The sequence below is a fragment of the Beta vulgaris genome, chromosome 6, assembly GCF_026745355.1.
Source record: "Beta vulgaris subsp. vulgaris cultivar EL10 chromosome 6, EL10.2, whole genome shotgun sequence".
Classification (NCBI taxonomy): Eukaryota; Viridiplantae; Streptophyta; class Magnoliopsida; order Caryophyllales; family Amaranthaceae; genus Beta; species Beta vulgaris.
The window spans coordinates 49,217,733-49,231,542 of record NC_079207.1 but is presented as its reverse complement, the minus strand read 5'-3'; the positions used below and the strand labels follow the sequence as shown (position 1 = coordinate 49,231,542).

The 13,810-nt window shown below is 37.2% G+C and overlaps 2 protein-coding genes across 2 annotated transcripts; one reads left to right on the top strand and one right to left on the bottom strand.

Moving 5' to 3' along the window:
• Window positions 1-551, bottom strand: LOC104896966 (uncharacterized). The gene is made up of 2 exons (XM_048646829.1): window positions 428-551; window positions 1-335 (listed from the first exon to the last, which is right to left on the bottom strand). The coding sequence occupies exons 1-2, from the start codon at window positions 549-551 to the stop codon at window positions 1-3; spliced, it is 459 nt and encodes a 152-aa protein (XP_048502786.1).
• A 2,268-nt stretch (window positions 552-2,819) lies between these two features.
• LOC104896950 (protein FAR1-RELATED SEQUENCE 11) lies at window positions 2,820-12,632 on the top strand. The gene is made up of 3 exons (XM_010683735.4): window positions 2,820-4,230; window positions 4,618-5,061; window positions 11,739-12,632. The coding sequence occupies exons 1-3, from the start codon at window positions 3,178-3,180 to the stop codon at window positions 12,354-12,356; spliced, it is 2,115 nt and encodes a 704-aa protein (XP_010682037.2). The 5' UTR covers window positions 2,820-3,177; the 3' UTR covers window positions 12,357-12,632.
• Window positions 12,633-13,810: the final 1,178 nt, after the last annotated feature.

Below are 13,810 nucleotides of genomic sequence, written 5' to 3'. Positions count from 1 at the left end.
TTATGAATTGAGAGCAGGATTTGATTGTTCTGCAACCAAAAGGATGGCAATTAGGTCGCGGAACTTTTGGCAACGCCTTTCACGATATTGTTCTTGCTGAACAACATTATTGGCATGCATAGTGGAGAGGGTTTTCTCAATCATGGCTCGTTCAGACACAGGTTCTCCACACAGCTTTAGCTGTGAGGTGATGCGAAGTACTGCAGAATTGTACTCGTGTACTGATGCAAAGTCCTGAAACCTGAGTACTGACGGTTCATGTTGGGCTCTTGGAGCGATAATTCTTTGCAAATGCTCAAATCTATCCTTTAGGTTATCCCATAACTCTTTGGGATCTTCCACAAGGATTCAGATTTGAGTTCTTCATGTATATGGTGTTTCAGATACACCAATGCTTTCGCTTGCTCCAAATGGGTAGGGGCACCACCTTTGACAATGGTGTGGTCGAGGCTAAGTGACTTTAGGTAAGCTTTTGCATCCACTCTCCATTCTAGATACCTTTGGCATGAGGCTTCAAGGATCTCAAAGTCTCGGTTTGCAAGTCTAGCCATTTCCGAGTTCATTTGATGTTTTAAAAGTATTAGTAGAAAATTAATGCATAAATATATAGAGTTCCGAAAGAAAATCACACTGGGATGTAAGCCATAGTGGTCCGAGAATTCTTGACCATTCAAGAGGTTAAGGGTTCGAAACATGATAATAACATGAAAAGTGAACAATAAATATATATAAAAAGGCTCATTTTTTTTGTTTAACCAGAATGTGACTATCATGTCTAAAAATAAACCACATGTGTTGATAGCATATTAATAGAAAATTTACATAATTAAGCATTATAATTGGGTTTTACAATATGCAGAAACAGAATTACAATAATTCCTACTAAGACTGTTATAAGTATCATTCCCCAGTAAAACACGACCTTCAACTATCTGAAAGATTCTAGAAGATCTGGTGTGTCGTTTTGAGGGCGGCGGTTTCCGGCATTGTACATGGTGGCCGAAAATAGTGGAGATGAAATTTGTGAAATTTTATGAGAGAGAAAATTTTTTATGGGGTAGAAGTGAGTGAGGGAGGCGGACGAGAAAATGAGAAGGGTTAAAATCCCTTTTATAGTGGTGTAAAAACACTATTCACATTTAACAGGTAAGATATATACTGATATGTAATACGTAACGTGCTGACAAAACAGTAAATAGAGTACTACTTTAAGAACTAATAATAATTAGTTCCCCAAAAATAAATTAGTTAACGTATAGTTATGACTTATAACTAATTCATGGTTTGAAATATTAGATACTAGTCATACCATTTATTGTCTAAAATTGCTTTTATATAAGCTTTTAAGTCCAAAACATCAATATGACAAGTGAGGCCAAAAAGGGAGAGAAAAAAAGAAAAGAAACTGAATCATATGACAAAAGCACTATGAATTCCACTGAATCCACTTCTCACGTAACTTTGAAAACCACCCCTCCCTTTTTTTGTTTTTTTTTTTCATAAAAGTGTACTTAAACCAACTAGGATCTAGACATGCATGATGCATGTGCAGAAGAAGACAAGAGAAAAAAATTTGCCAGATACATTTAATGACATGTAACGTATACTTTTTGATGAATTCACTAGAAGACAAACTTCAAGTTAGTATTGGGAATAGTTGCTGACAATTAATAAGGGACAAGTCCTCAGATTATGTGTCATTACATTGGCATTGGAAACAGTAGCTTTTGCAATTTATAGAAAATCTGAAGATAGATGCTACTTATAAGCTGTTTAATTTCGATGCAAAGAAAATCTAGCTACTTCTTTCATCATTTTCTTTCAATGCTTTCTCCCCTTTTTTTTTCACAGTTAAAAAAAAATACAAGACATAAATAACAAACAAGAAAAAGGTAGCAGGTAGCTCCACCATTATAGCTATTTTTCGGCCAAAAATTCATCCTCTTTGTAGTGTAAGTCGTCCATCCAGGTCGCGGAGTCCGTCCATTTAGGCGGCAAGTGCAACATAATAGCCCGTCCATATAGCTCGTCCATATAGGCGGCTTTAAATGCAAGGTCTCTGCCCTCCATGAAGGTGGCGCGACTTGCTTGGCGGCGGCCGAGCCGATACCCCCAATTAAATACTTTGCCGTCGCTTGTTGCTGACGGAAGGACCCTCATCATCTTTACTCCTTTTATTATTATTATTAGGAGTTTACCGGTTTTCAGTTGGTGGTTCCGGAGGAGGGTTATCATTGAGGTTAGGGACGGTGGTTTGCCGGCGTTCACCGACATGGCTATTAACGTGAGTATTATGGCGTTGGGGTGTACTACCAACTCCTCGTGCCGGGTTTGTGGTGCAAGGTACACTATTACGTTCTATAATAAAATATATATACTACAAAGAGATAATACATTATTTAGGATAGTATTGATCCCATTACATTGGTGATCCATTTTTTTTTAAGAAAATTTTTTTAGCAGTTGAGAAGAACTACCTTTTGATAGTAGAGCGAATTCGTACTGATAACGTGTTGTATTATAGAGAGATTTTAAGCAAGATTGGAGAGTATGCTCTTGTTGTTGTGTTTTCATTTTCTCCGCGAAGTGCAGTATATATAGTGCTGGGTGAATAATTCACCCGGTGATATATCATATCACTGCATAACGGCAGTGAAGTGTCTAATCATGAACGGCAAAATACGACGCCGTTTTATCCGTTCACTGTTTACATAGAATATTACAACACTTTTAAGGTTAAGAAAAAAATTTAGAAAAATTTCGTTATTTAATCGTAATTACCCAAATAGCCTTACTCTCAAGTAATTGAATTGGTTTATCTCAAATCTCAATCAAATCAGAGAAATCCAAAAAGAAACAAAAGAACAAACACTGCATCATTCAAGCTCCAACACCCCCAAACTTCAAAATACCCCCCACAAATTGCCCTAATACTTCCAATTGCATACTCCAACCACAAATCGCCGGAAAACGAACAAGGACATCTCACCAGCGATAAACGCCAGAAAGGCGAGCGAGTTGTTCCGCCAAACTGAAAGACGATTGCACAACATAGTTGCACGCAATTACGTTTTCTTTTTGTGAGTGTATAATTGAATTTATTATCTCCAAAATCTTATATGTTACTATGCGTTTGCAATTGCATTCTCTATAGTTAATATTCGGGTGTTTGAAATAATGTCGGTCGCATCGTTACTCGATTTGGGGGGTGTGAAGAATGGTATGTTAAATGAGGTAGATAGACCTATTGTGGTTTATGATGAACAATCAGATCAGAGATGTTTATCTTTGGATGATACTAGTAGTGCTGATGATTCACCCAATAATAATAATAATAATAATAATAATAATAATGATGTTGGGGTTTCATATGAACTTACAACTGATGCTGTTCCGTATATTGGGCAGAGATTTACCTCTCATGATGCTGCGTATGAATTCTATAGTGAATTTGCAAAGAGATGTGGGTTTTCAATTCGGCGTCATAGGACGGAAGGGAAGGATGGGGTTGGGAAGGGCCTGACGAGGCGTTACTTTGTTTGTCATCGGGCTGGTAATACTCCGGCCAAGGTGGCTAATGAGAATAAGCCTCAAAGGAATAGAAAATCGTCTCGGTGTGGGTGTCAAGCGTATTTGAGGATTAGCAAGAACACAGAATTAGGTCTTTCGGAATGGCGTGTAACTGGTTTTGTAAATCACCATAACCATGAACTTTTGGAGCCTAATCAGGTCCGTTTCTTGCCGGCTTATCGGACAATATCGGAGGGCGATAAGAGCCGTATCTGTATGTATGCCAAGACAGGAATTTCAGTGCAGCAGATGATGAGGCTGTTGGAGTTGGAGAAATGTGTTGAACCTGGGTATCTTCCATTTACTGAGAAGGATGTTAGGAACTTGATTCAGTCGTTTAGGAAAGTTGATCATGAAGAGGATAGTATAGACCTCTTGAGAATGTGTAGAAGCATTAAGGAAAAGGATCACAACTTTAGGTTTGAGTACACTGTGGATTCAAACAATAATCTTGAGAATATTTCATGGTCCTATGCTTCATCAGTTCAAGCATATGAGGTGTTTGGTGACGCTGTGGTGTTCGATACCACTCATCGTTTGACTGCTTTTGATATGCCTCTTGGAATTTGGGTTGGAATTAATAATTATGGTATGCCTTGTTTCTTTGGCTGTGTACTTCTACGCGAGGAAAATTTGAGGTCATTATCATGGGCTTTAAAGGTAATGCCTATAACATACACTTGGGTCACATATCATACTTTTGTGCTATCTTGACCTGTTTTCTTTGTGTTAGATATGCAATATTTATGGTCAATACGTGATACTGCAATGTCATTTGGTAATATGCAGTCCTAGTTGATAATTTTGCCCTTGTATGTTCGAGTTTGATACCTTTAGGGAAAAGTTGAATAAATAATGATGTGAAGCTTAGAATCATTCGGTCGCGTAATGTGCTTAAACTTGAGTGTTCATGCAAGTGCAGCGTACGCCTTGTACTGCCTATTTAACCATTGCCATTTTGATCTTATTTTTTTTTCTATACATATTCTTTTTATTGTTTCATTCACCTTTTGGGTGTGTTGTAATGTAATTTCCTTTATATGGTAGGTATTTATAGGTTTTATGAATGGAAAAGCTCCTCAGACAATATTGACTGATCAAAATATGTGCCTTAAAGAGGCAGTCACAGTGGAGATGCCAACCACTAAACATGCTTTATGCATATGGCTGGTTGTAGCAAAGTTTCCATCCTGGTTTAATGCTGTTCTGGGGGAACGATACAATGAGTGGAAGGCCGAGTTCTATCGACTTTATAACTTGGAGTCCATTGATGAGTTCGAGTTGGGATGGAGGGATATGATCAATTCTTTTGCCCTACACACTAATAGGCATGTCGCCAATTTGTTTGCCTTGAGATCACTTTGGGCATTGTCATACTTGAGAAACCATTTCATGGCTGGATTGACTACTACTGGGCAGTCAAAGGCGATCAATGCTTTTATCCAACGTTTTCTCAGTGCACAAACCCGGCTTGCTCATTTTGTGGAACAAGTAAGCTTCTTGTTATTGTTTGATGATGCAATGTTATGATGCCGGTATACTTTATCGAATTATCTGAGTAGATATCTGACTATGAGTGCTCTTATCCAGTATTTGTTCCCCCTTCATGTGTGTAAACAGCCGAATGCACTTTGAACGAGTAATTTGCAAAACAGTAGATGTGGTTATTTTTCTGAACCTTATCTATAGTACCTTTTGTATTCGCATTTGCAGTCAAGTTTTGTATCGCATATTAGTTAACAATTCTCTTTGGCATCTATGTATGGTCTGTGCTTGTTCTTTAGTTGGTTTAGCTCCAAAAGAGGATGGAGTCTGAAATGAGTCTCCAGTTTTATTCTTTAAATGTCCTTACTCTGCTCACAATTCCTAAAAGGGGAAAAGTGGGGATTATGTAATGGCATATAAATTAAACAAGTCCATTTCCTATAACATTGGGCATTGAAGTGAAAAATGTCCTTCAGTTTGTAATATACAACCTGTGTTTTTTTTAAGTGACTAACTTCCCTTATTTGGAAACGTCACAATAAGTGACTGATTTCTCTAAATGACAATAAGTGGTCCCAACTTCCATTATTTAATTATTTCACCTACATATTTCATTCAATATTCAAATTTGATTGGTTAAACAAGTGGTCCCAGCTAGGGGTGCTTATCGAGCGAGCCGAGCCCGAATAGCACTGTGCTCGCCTCGAGCTCGTTCAACTTTTCATGGGCTCCGCTCGGCCCATGAGCTCGCCGAGCTTGTGATTAAAATTTGCGGCTCGACCTCGACTCGTGAGCTCGTTTAGGCTCGTCTCGGTAGCTTTTTTGTTTTCTTTTTCTTTTTAATTGTTTTTACCTTTTCTTTTTATATTTCTCCTATTATATACCTTAGTTAATATCTTGAAAGAAATACTTAATATAATTTTTAATATATATACATAATTTTTTAATATATAAACAATTTTTTAATATAAAATATTTTTTAATATAATTTTTTTTAGAATAAAATAATAATCGAGCTATTCACGAGCTTTATGAGCCGAGCTTTGCGTAGCTCAGCTCAGCTCGTTTAAGTCTCGAGCCGAGCTTCAACGAGTCGAGCTTTGACCGAGCCGAGCCCATTGTCAGGCTCATTATCACCCCTAGTCCCAGCATTCTCTATCTACCCTCCTTGGTTTTCCCCCACTTTTTCTCTCAGTCACTTAAAAAGAAACGGAGGAAGTATGTTGGTAAATGCAATCCAAAGAATTATCTTGCTTTTTTAAGGGAGAGAGAGCTCTATAGTAGGATGGAAGATTGGGTTAGGTAGCCCTTCATTTGCTCTTAATGGTTAAAATTGATTGTCGGTCGCTTGACTAAGATTTTTGTAACTCTGGATGCTTTGGTTTCCTAAGGTTAACTGATAAGAACTTAGCTGCTACTTAACTGAAAGATACTATAGTACTTCTTTGGATCCAGAAGGTATGGAAGATCTGGAAGCATGTTCTGGAGAATGAAGCTTTGCGTCTCAGAAGGCCTCTTATTGGCTGTTATCTAGAACTTCCTATTTACAGATTTCTCTCATGTATTCTTATTTGTACATTCCTTGTTGTGTAGTTTCTCTTTTAGATCTTTGTGAATTGCTTAATCTCATAATGTAAAGTTGGTCTTGTATGTAAGGATTACATATATTTTGAGTGTGTTATTTCTCGATGAATTATGACCTGCTTATATGCAAATTGGGGAAGATAAGTGTGGGAAGCTTAGGTCTATTAATGAGGTTTAGTGGTAAAACTATTTAGCTCTTAGAATTACAATGGAGTTTCGCTTGTTTTGGCCATTGTCTATAGACTAATTTATCTTCTAGTTCTTGGTGATATGAGGTGAATCAACTTCCCTGTTAATTAACTCTTGAATTTATCTCTTTCACTTCTTCTTTAAAAATTTTATGGTCCTCTTTGTTAAGTTCCCAATGTTTATATTATCAATCTATGAGTTTAGACTCCCAATATCTCTTTAAATATATATGGTTTTGAGTGTCTTAGAGTCTTGGTTAGTGTTTAGGGTTTGATTGTCACCTTAATGTATATTGATGATGATGCAAACTATATTGAATTTGGAGTTAGAATTATATGTAGGTAATGTTCAATAAAGTTCTGAAGATGTGTTTTTGTTTTTGTTAATCAAAGATTCATTGGTTAGTTAAAGTCATGTGAGATTCTCTTAGGTCGGGGTTGGAAGAGTAGAGAAAAGTCTCTTCATGAGTTATGATTTAGGAGTTGTTTGAAGAGCCAAAGAAGAGGATAAGTTGATGGGGACAGATTGATTAGAAGCAATTTGTGTACGTTAAGTGAAGGGTCGGGAGGAACAAAATAGATGGGTCCCAAGCTTCAAACACAACTTTAGAAAGTTCATCTTCCAAATATTGTTTGTCTTCTTTCCCTTCGTCAGGTAATTGATAGGTTTAATGGATTTTGTTTCTTTTTGGGGAAGCATAGATCAATCATTTGTTTGATCCTTTGCTTTTCCTTAGCTCATCTTCCATCTATTTGCACATTTTTAGGAGGAAGTGTAGTATTATGCTTTGAATAACCATCAAAGGAGATCCACGTGATGAAGTCCAATTTGCCGAATCGTTGGACATTTTTGACATTATATAAAGATGAGAAACTTTTTAATTGATCCCTTAAGTGTCCTAGAGTTTATTCTAGTAGGTGTTTACTAGAACTTTTCTGACCTTTTCCTATATCATCTATATTTTGGAAGGATAAGATTTCTTATGTTTGGGTTAGTGATACAAGGAAAGCGGGATGCTTGCCGATTTGAATCGCTCATCCTCAATCGCGGAACAAAGACAACTCAGGTCGCCTCTGTTCGCGAATCAGATCGCCTAAGGCGACGTCCATTACTTCATCGCAAAAAACCCAAACAATTGAGCCCAATTGCAAAACTAGGGTTTTGCTCGACAATTTTAGTTTAATAATTGAGGCAATGTTCGCCAGTAATAGATCATAAAACCTTAGGGATTTTATTTTCGGAATATATAAAATATTTTTGTGTGTTCAATTTTAATTTTTATTTTGTTTTGCGCAATTTCTGGCTTTGGAAGTTGAAGGTTTTGATAATGGAGGTTAGGTTGATGAAGTGGTAAAGGAAGGAGTTATGAAGGAGCTGGTGAAAAAAGTGGGTGGAGGACCCCTTGCGCCCCTTTTTAAAAAATTATTTTTAGTCAAACACAGCAGTACTAGTATGTTGAACCTTTTTAATAAATATTTATATTATCATTTTTTAATTACATTTTGATAGGATTATTAAGAAGTTTAATATTTTACAAATAAATGTTCAACTGTATATTCAGCCTTTGAGAATAAGTAGTGACATAGGTAACCAGCAAAGGTTTGTTGTTTACTAGATATGTAATGATGAGATTTTTTTTTGATGAAAAACCCAATAATATACAGTGGATTTTAGCCCTTTTTTTTTATTTATTTTGAAGGCCACCTTGTCCAACTCTCCATTGAATTGTAGCCAAGGAAAGATTTTAGTTTTTAAATTTATTGAAACAAAAATCAGTAAAAAAATGACCCAACATTCCCGATTCACCCAAGGTAGCGTTTCCCGTACCCGTTTCCATACCACGTTTCGCGTCGACTCTCGTTCCTTATATCATTGGTTTGGGTTGCTAGCTGGGTGAAAAAGAAAACTGTGAGAAATTGGGGGTCTGGAGGCCAGTCATGCTAGTGGAGAGGTGAACTGGGGAGGTGAACTAGCTCTGGGAATTCCATTATGGAGCTTTTCTTATCTCAAAATAATCTAAGTAGGGTGAATGGATAAATGCCTTTGGTGGTAGAAAGGGAGGAATGCTTTTGGAGATTTAACTTAGAAGTTTGTCTTGATTCGAAGGATTTTTGGGCCTTATTGAAAAGCTTTGCAGATGATGTTATTTAAGTGAACCTGTAAAAAAGATTAGGAGAAGAGCTCCTACGTTGTCAGATCTTTGTGCTCTCTGCCTCTCTCTCTGTGGTCGAATGGGTATGGGCATGGTCCATTGACCGGAGATTCAGTGTAGTGTAGGATTTTGCAAATTTTCTGATAGAATCTGCTAGTGAAAATTTACTTAGCCTGCTTTCTTTTGGTCAGTTTTAATCTGGCTGCAATATAAGTCTTAATAGGGAAGCATCTTTTCTTTGTGTGCAGTGTTGGTATTTGAAGAAAATATATATATATTGGGAGCTTCATTTTTCAATCGCGAGGGCTCAAAATTCCCTTTGAATGACTTTCTAGTTTGAAGAAATGAATATCATAAAAACTATCTGCTGCAAGCCTTTCTTTTTGCTTTTGAATATGATTTCTTTATTGGAGAAAAATATTATTTGACGTACAAGAGAACGTCTGTTGAGGAGAATGAGACCAAACACCGGTCAAACATTGTCCTTCTTGAAAATCGTACTTCCTTGTTTTAGAATACTTGCAACACTATGACTTTCACGCTTGTCAAAAAAACAAGATTGACGATAAATATCTCCTATTGGTACAAAAACTATAAAAGTTATCTTCAAATATTAATTGAATCTAATATAACTACATTTTCTTTATGTGTGTTTTAAGAAAAAGGTCGATGGTTAAAGTTGGTATATGATTAGTGTTAAGTCAAAGTGATGCAAGTATTCTAAAAATGGAGGAAGTATATAGGTGTATCATAATAAAGTTTGTAGGCGCCCAAGGGCAAAATAGTTCATATATTAACCCCTGGGGTAATGTATAGTTCTAATGTTTGCCTTGCAAGTTGCAATATGTTCTAAAACTACGTGAACTTGGCAAATGGTTCACATGTTTGGAAACCCTTCACAGAAGTGTTCAATCAACTCCTAGAAATCCCTAAAACAAGATAAAAATGTTTGATTGAACATCTTTTCGTCTGAGAAAATTTGCTCGGATGGCGCACTGTTAAGCCACCTGATTTATGGACGTTTGCATCTGGGACACCCAGACCTCCCCAGACTGCCTATAGCAAAACTCACTTGGTTGCTATTCCTCATTACCAATTTAATCTCTCTAAACATCTGTAAGGTTACCCAACTGGCTAAGGCTTTTTTTCAGATGCATCTCCTTATTCCAAGGGTCTTATAGACTTTGAATACCTCTATATGCGGAACATTGCATTTCTCGCAGAAGTTACATGTCTGTAGGAATACACTTGACCTTTATCCCAGCTAGATTATATATGTTGAAGGCCAGCTCTACTTTGATCCATTTGGAGTTGTCATGGTGCTGCAAAGAAAATGGAACACCAGAAATTCGTCGTGATGACAACTTCTCACTGAATCAAGTAATCTTTGATTGATTCTAACTATTCTGCATGCTTACAAGTCTTTGGCTTTTGTGGTATTCCGTATATGTTTCAAGTGTTGGGTCGGAATCAAATTTATGGATTTCTAAATGGATACCTAGAATCCAATACTTTAAAACAAGTAAATTGTTGTCATAGATAAATTCCCTGTACTTTATCTCCTCTCTCCTTTCCTCCACCTTTTCTCCGTTCACTCCTCCATTATCACCCCTCTTCACCTTAGCTCATCACACTGCCCCTATCTCATTCCCTCTACTATTACCTCTGCATTCTTCCTTCATCCTCGACCAATGTATCTCTTTGCTCTCCCCCCCCCCCCCCCACATAATGCTCACCTCATCATTTGTTCTTCATGCCCCTAAATCACCTACCTTCAAATTTGGGTTTGCTAAATTATTCACCTTTAAACTGTTTGCTCTTGCCTTTTCCCACGGAAGTTCTAGATTTGTAACTGCATTAGTAAAAGTGGCTTAGCTTACATCAAAGAGATCTGAAAATGAAATTCTATCTGCGTTCTTTTTTGTGAGGGAAAGGGGGGGGGGGGGGTTAATGGTTGCTGGCTCGAAATGGAGGTTTGTCCGGGGGGTGGATGGGGTTAGTTATCCCCTATGGGTTCTAGATGCGCATTTGGTTACAAAACGCATTCCATGAGGAGTTGGGATGTCGTGTGTCAGTGTGAGTGTTTGGGAGGGGGGGGGGGGGAGGGGTTTCAGTTTCGATTCTATAGTCGCATTTGGTAACAAAATGCTGCCCATGAGGGGGGTGGGGGTTGTGTGAATGTGTGTGTGTGTATGCGCGTAATTCACAGCAGCTAACATCCCCATACCCCTACCTTGTACCGGATCGAACAATATACCATGTAAAATTGGTAGGAATGGATGAAACTCCCGCAAAACAAGAATTTTGCGGGAGTTTCTCGGTTCTATGAGTATTAACTTCTCAAAATTTCCAGCCCGTGCATTGGTTATGGAGTTCCCACATCCAAACCAATATCTCCCTTCTAATCTTTTGGCTAGAGAAAGAACTCAAAAGTTGTTTCAAAAGTTGTAATACAATAAATTATATGGTTTTAGAAGATCGTGCAATAGGTCTAGTACACGGTTGGTTTGTCAAATTGTTTCATATTCCTCACTTTTGGCATAGTAATGCTGAAAAGTTTTTAGGTGAAGTGAATGAAACTTTGCAGGTATTCTTCTACAGAAGCATGATTATGTAGCTTTTATTTAACATGAATATCTATTTTTTTGTTAGTACAGTAATGTTTGTTTGAGATGTCCGTTGTAACAATACCTGGAAAACTACTTGTGATTACTTCTTTCAAACTATTATTTAACCATATTTGGCTTTGCCGTGACAGGTTGCTGTAGCTGTTGATTTTAAAGATCAAGCTGGAGAGCAGCAAACAATGCAACAGAATCTACAAAATATTAGCCTAAAAACTGGTGCACCAATGGAATCCCATGCTGCCTCAGTCCTCACGCCTTTTGCATTCTCCAAACTACAAGAGCAGCTTGTTTTGGCTTCCCACTATGCTTCCTTCCAGATGGACGATGGTTTCCTTGTGAGACACCACACTAAACTCCAAGGAGGCCGGAAAGTGTACTGGGACCTACGAGAAGGTGTCATCAGTTGCAGCTGCGACCATTTTGAGTTCTCAGGTATCCTATGCCGGCATGCCCTCCGAGTTCTTTCCACGGGAAATTGCTTTCAGATCCCTGAAAGATATCTTCCTCTGAGATGGCGGCGGGTCAACTCATCCACCAATAAGCTCCAGAGCACTCTCAATGACCATGGAGAAAAAGTACAGCGGTTGCAAGCTATGGTCTCCACACTGGTTTCAGAATCATCCAAGTCAAAGGAACGCCTAGATTTGGCAACCGAGCAAGTGTCTATCCTTTTGTCGCGGGTAAGGGAGCAGTCAGTTTCTTCCTCACTAGTCACAAGAGATTCCACCATGCATAAGAATTTTAGTTAAAACCCAGGAAATCCTAGGATCAATTCTCATCTCTGCCTTTGTGGCTCTCTAAACACACAAAAAATATATACTTCACTTAGCTTTGCTAAAAAATAGTCACGTAGAATCTTGTTAGATTCGTCTCGATTTGTAATTTATTAACATCAAATTTTTATAATTTTTCATATTAGTAATAAAATTTATTGATAATTGCAAAACTCATTGGCAAGTGTGTAATGAGAACGAAGGAAAGTGTATTTTAGCTTGGTTATCAATGTTCAATTCTTGTTATCATTATCTTCTTGAGTCAACGCCTAGATTTTTAAATGAAAATATTTATTGTAAATTACTTCATATTGTTTTTACATTTCTTAAATTAATCCATGATCCAAAAATATGAAAGAAAAACACCTTAAAAAAGAGTACTCATTTACTCATAAAATATGTACATATAGGCAAATTGAAAGCTTGTTATACTCTGTGGGTCTATATAATAATGCATACCCTTTATGAAAATCCTATATATGCCATATATTTTCAGATATATATTGAGTATATCTCATATCTCTAACACACCGCATACATTTCAATAAGAAAAACTTGTACTTTTACGCAAGTCTTAAAAAAAAACCTCTCAAAATGGGTCTATATAAATCACAAACAATAATCGAGATCTTTACAATTAAAAGTATTATGAAATCCAAACCCCCATCAAATAGCCCTAACCCATAAATTCAGGGGAGGGGGGAAGAGGAAGGTGTCAAGGATGAAGGAGAAAGAGGAGGCAGTGGTCTGAAAAAGGAATGAGAAGATGTGAGGGAGGTTGTTATGGCGAAGATTAGAGGAGAGAGAATGGAGGTGGTTGGGGACATGCATATGAGGTGGAGGGCGTTTTGTATTTAGCAGTAATGCGTTTAGGGGAAGAAATTGAGATGAGAGAGAAAATGAGAAGTGGAGAAAAAATAGATTTCCTTTTACCTCTTGTAGTAGGTCAATGACCTGCTGGGACTAAATTTGTAAACTATGATGTATAGTTGGGACTATTCTAAAATAATCGTTAGTTGGGACTGAAAATGGCGGAACGCCCATAGTTAGGACTGTTCTTGTTAATTTTCCTATTTTTTTAATTGCAACATTTTACATTTGTTTTTTTATCCATATGAGCCACGAAGGTAGTACAAAGCACAAAGAAGGGGAGTGGGGATTCGAACCTGTGCTCTATCGTTCTCAGCACCTCAATCTTAACCACTAGACCAAGACATCCTTGATAACATTTTACATTTGTCATCATTACATATTTTACTACATTCTATATGTTGAGATGGAATCACACAGAAGACATACGAATAACTATATTTTTCTTAACTTATAAATCGAAGTAAAACATGTTAATCGAGTCAAATTCCAAACATTATAAAAAAAAACTGAAGTATAGTATTTGAAAAATTATACATGGTGATCTCCATTTTTACAAA

What these genes read in the sequence shown, in the direction of transcription:
- LOC104896950 (XM_010683735.4), top strand. Translation starts at nt 3,178, where the DNA reads ATGTCGGTCGCATCGTTACTCGATTTGGGGGGTGTGAAGAATGGTATG. An exon ending in CATTATCATGGGCTTTAAAG is followed by an intron (nt 4,231 to 4,617) that starts GTAATGCCTATA and finishes TTTATATGGTAG; the next exon opens with GTATTTATAGGTTTTATGAA. An exon ending in TTGCTCATTTTGTGGAACAA is followed by an intron (nt 5,062 to 11,738) that starts GTAAGCTTCTTG and finishes TTGCCGTGACAG; the next exon opens with GTTGCTGTAGCTGTTGATTT.
- LOC104896966 (XM_048646829.1), bottom strand. Translation starts at nt 551, where the DNA reads ATGGCTAGACTTGCAAACCGAGACTTTGAGATCCTTGAAGCCTCATGC. An exon ending in CGACCACACCATTGTCAAAG is followed by an intron (nt 336 to 427) that starts GTGGTGCCCCTA and finishes TCCTTGTGGAAG; the next exon opens with ATCCCAAAGAGTTATGGGAT.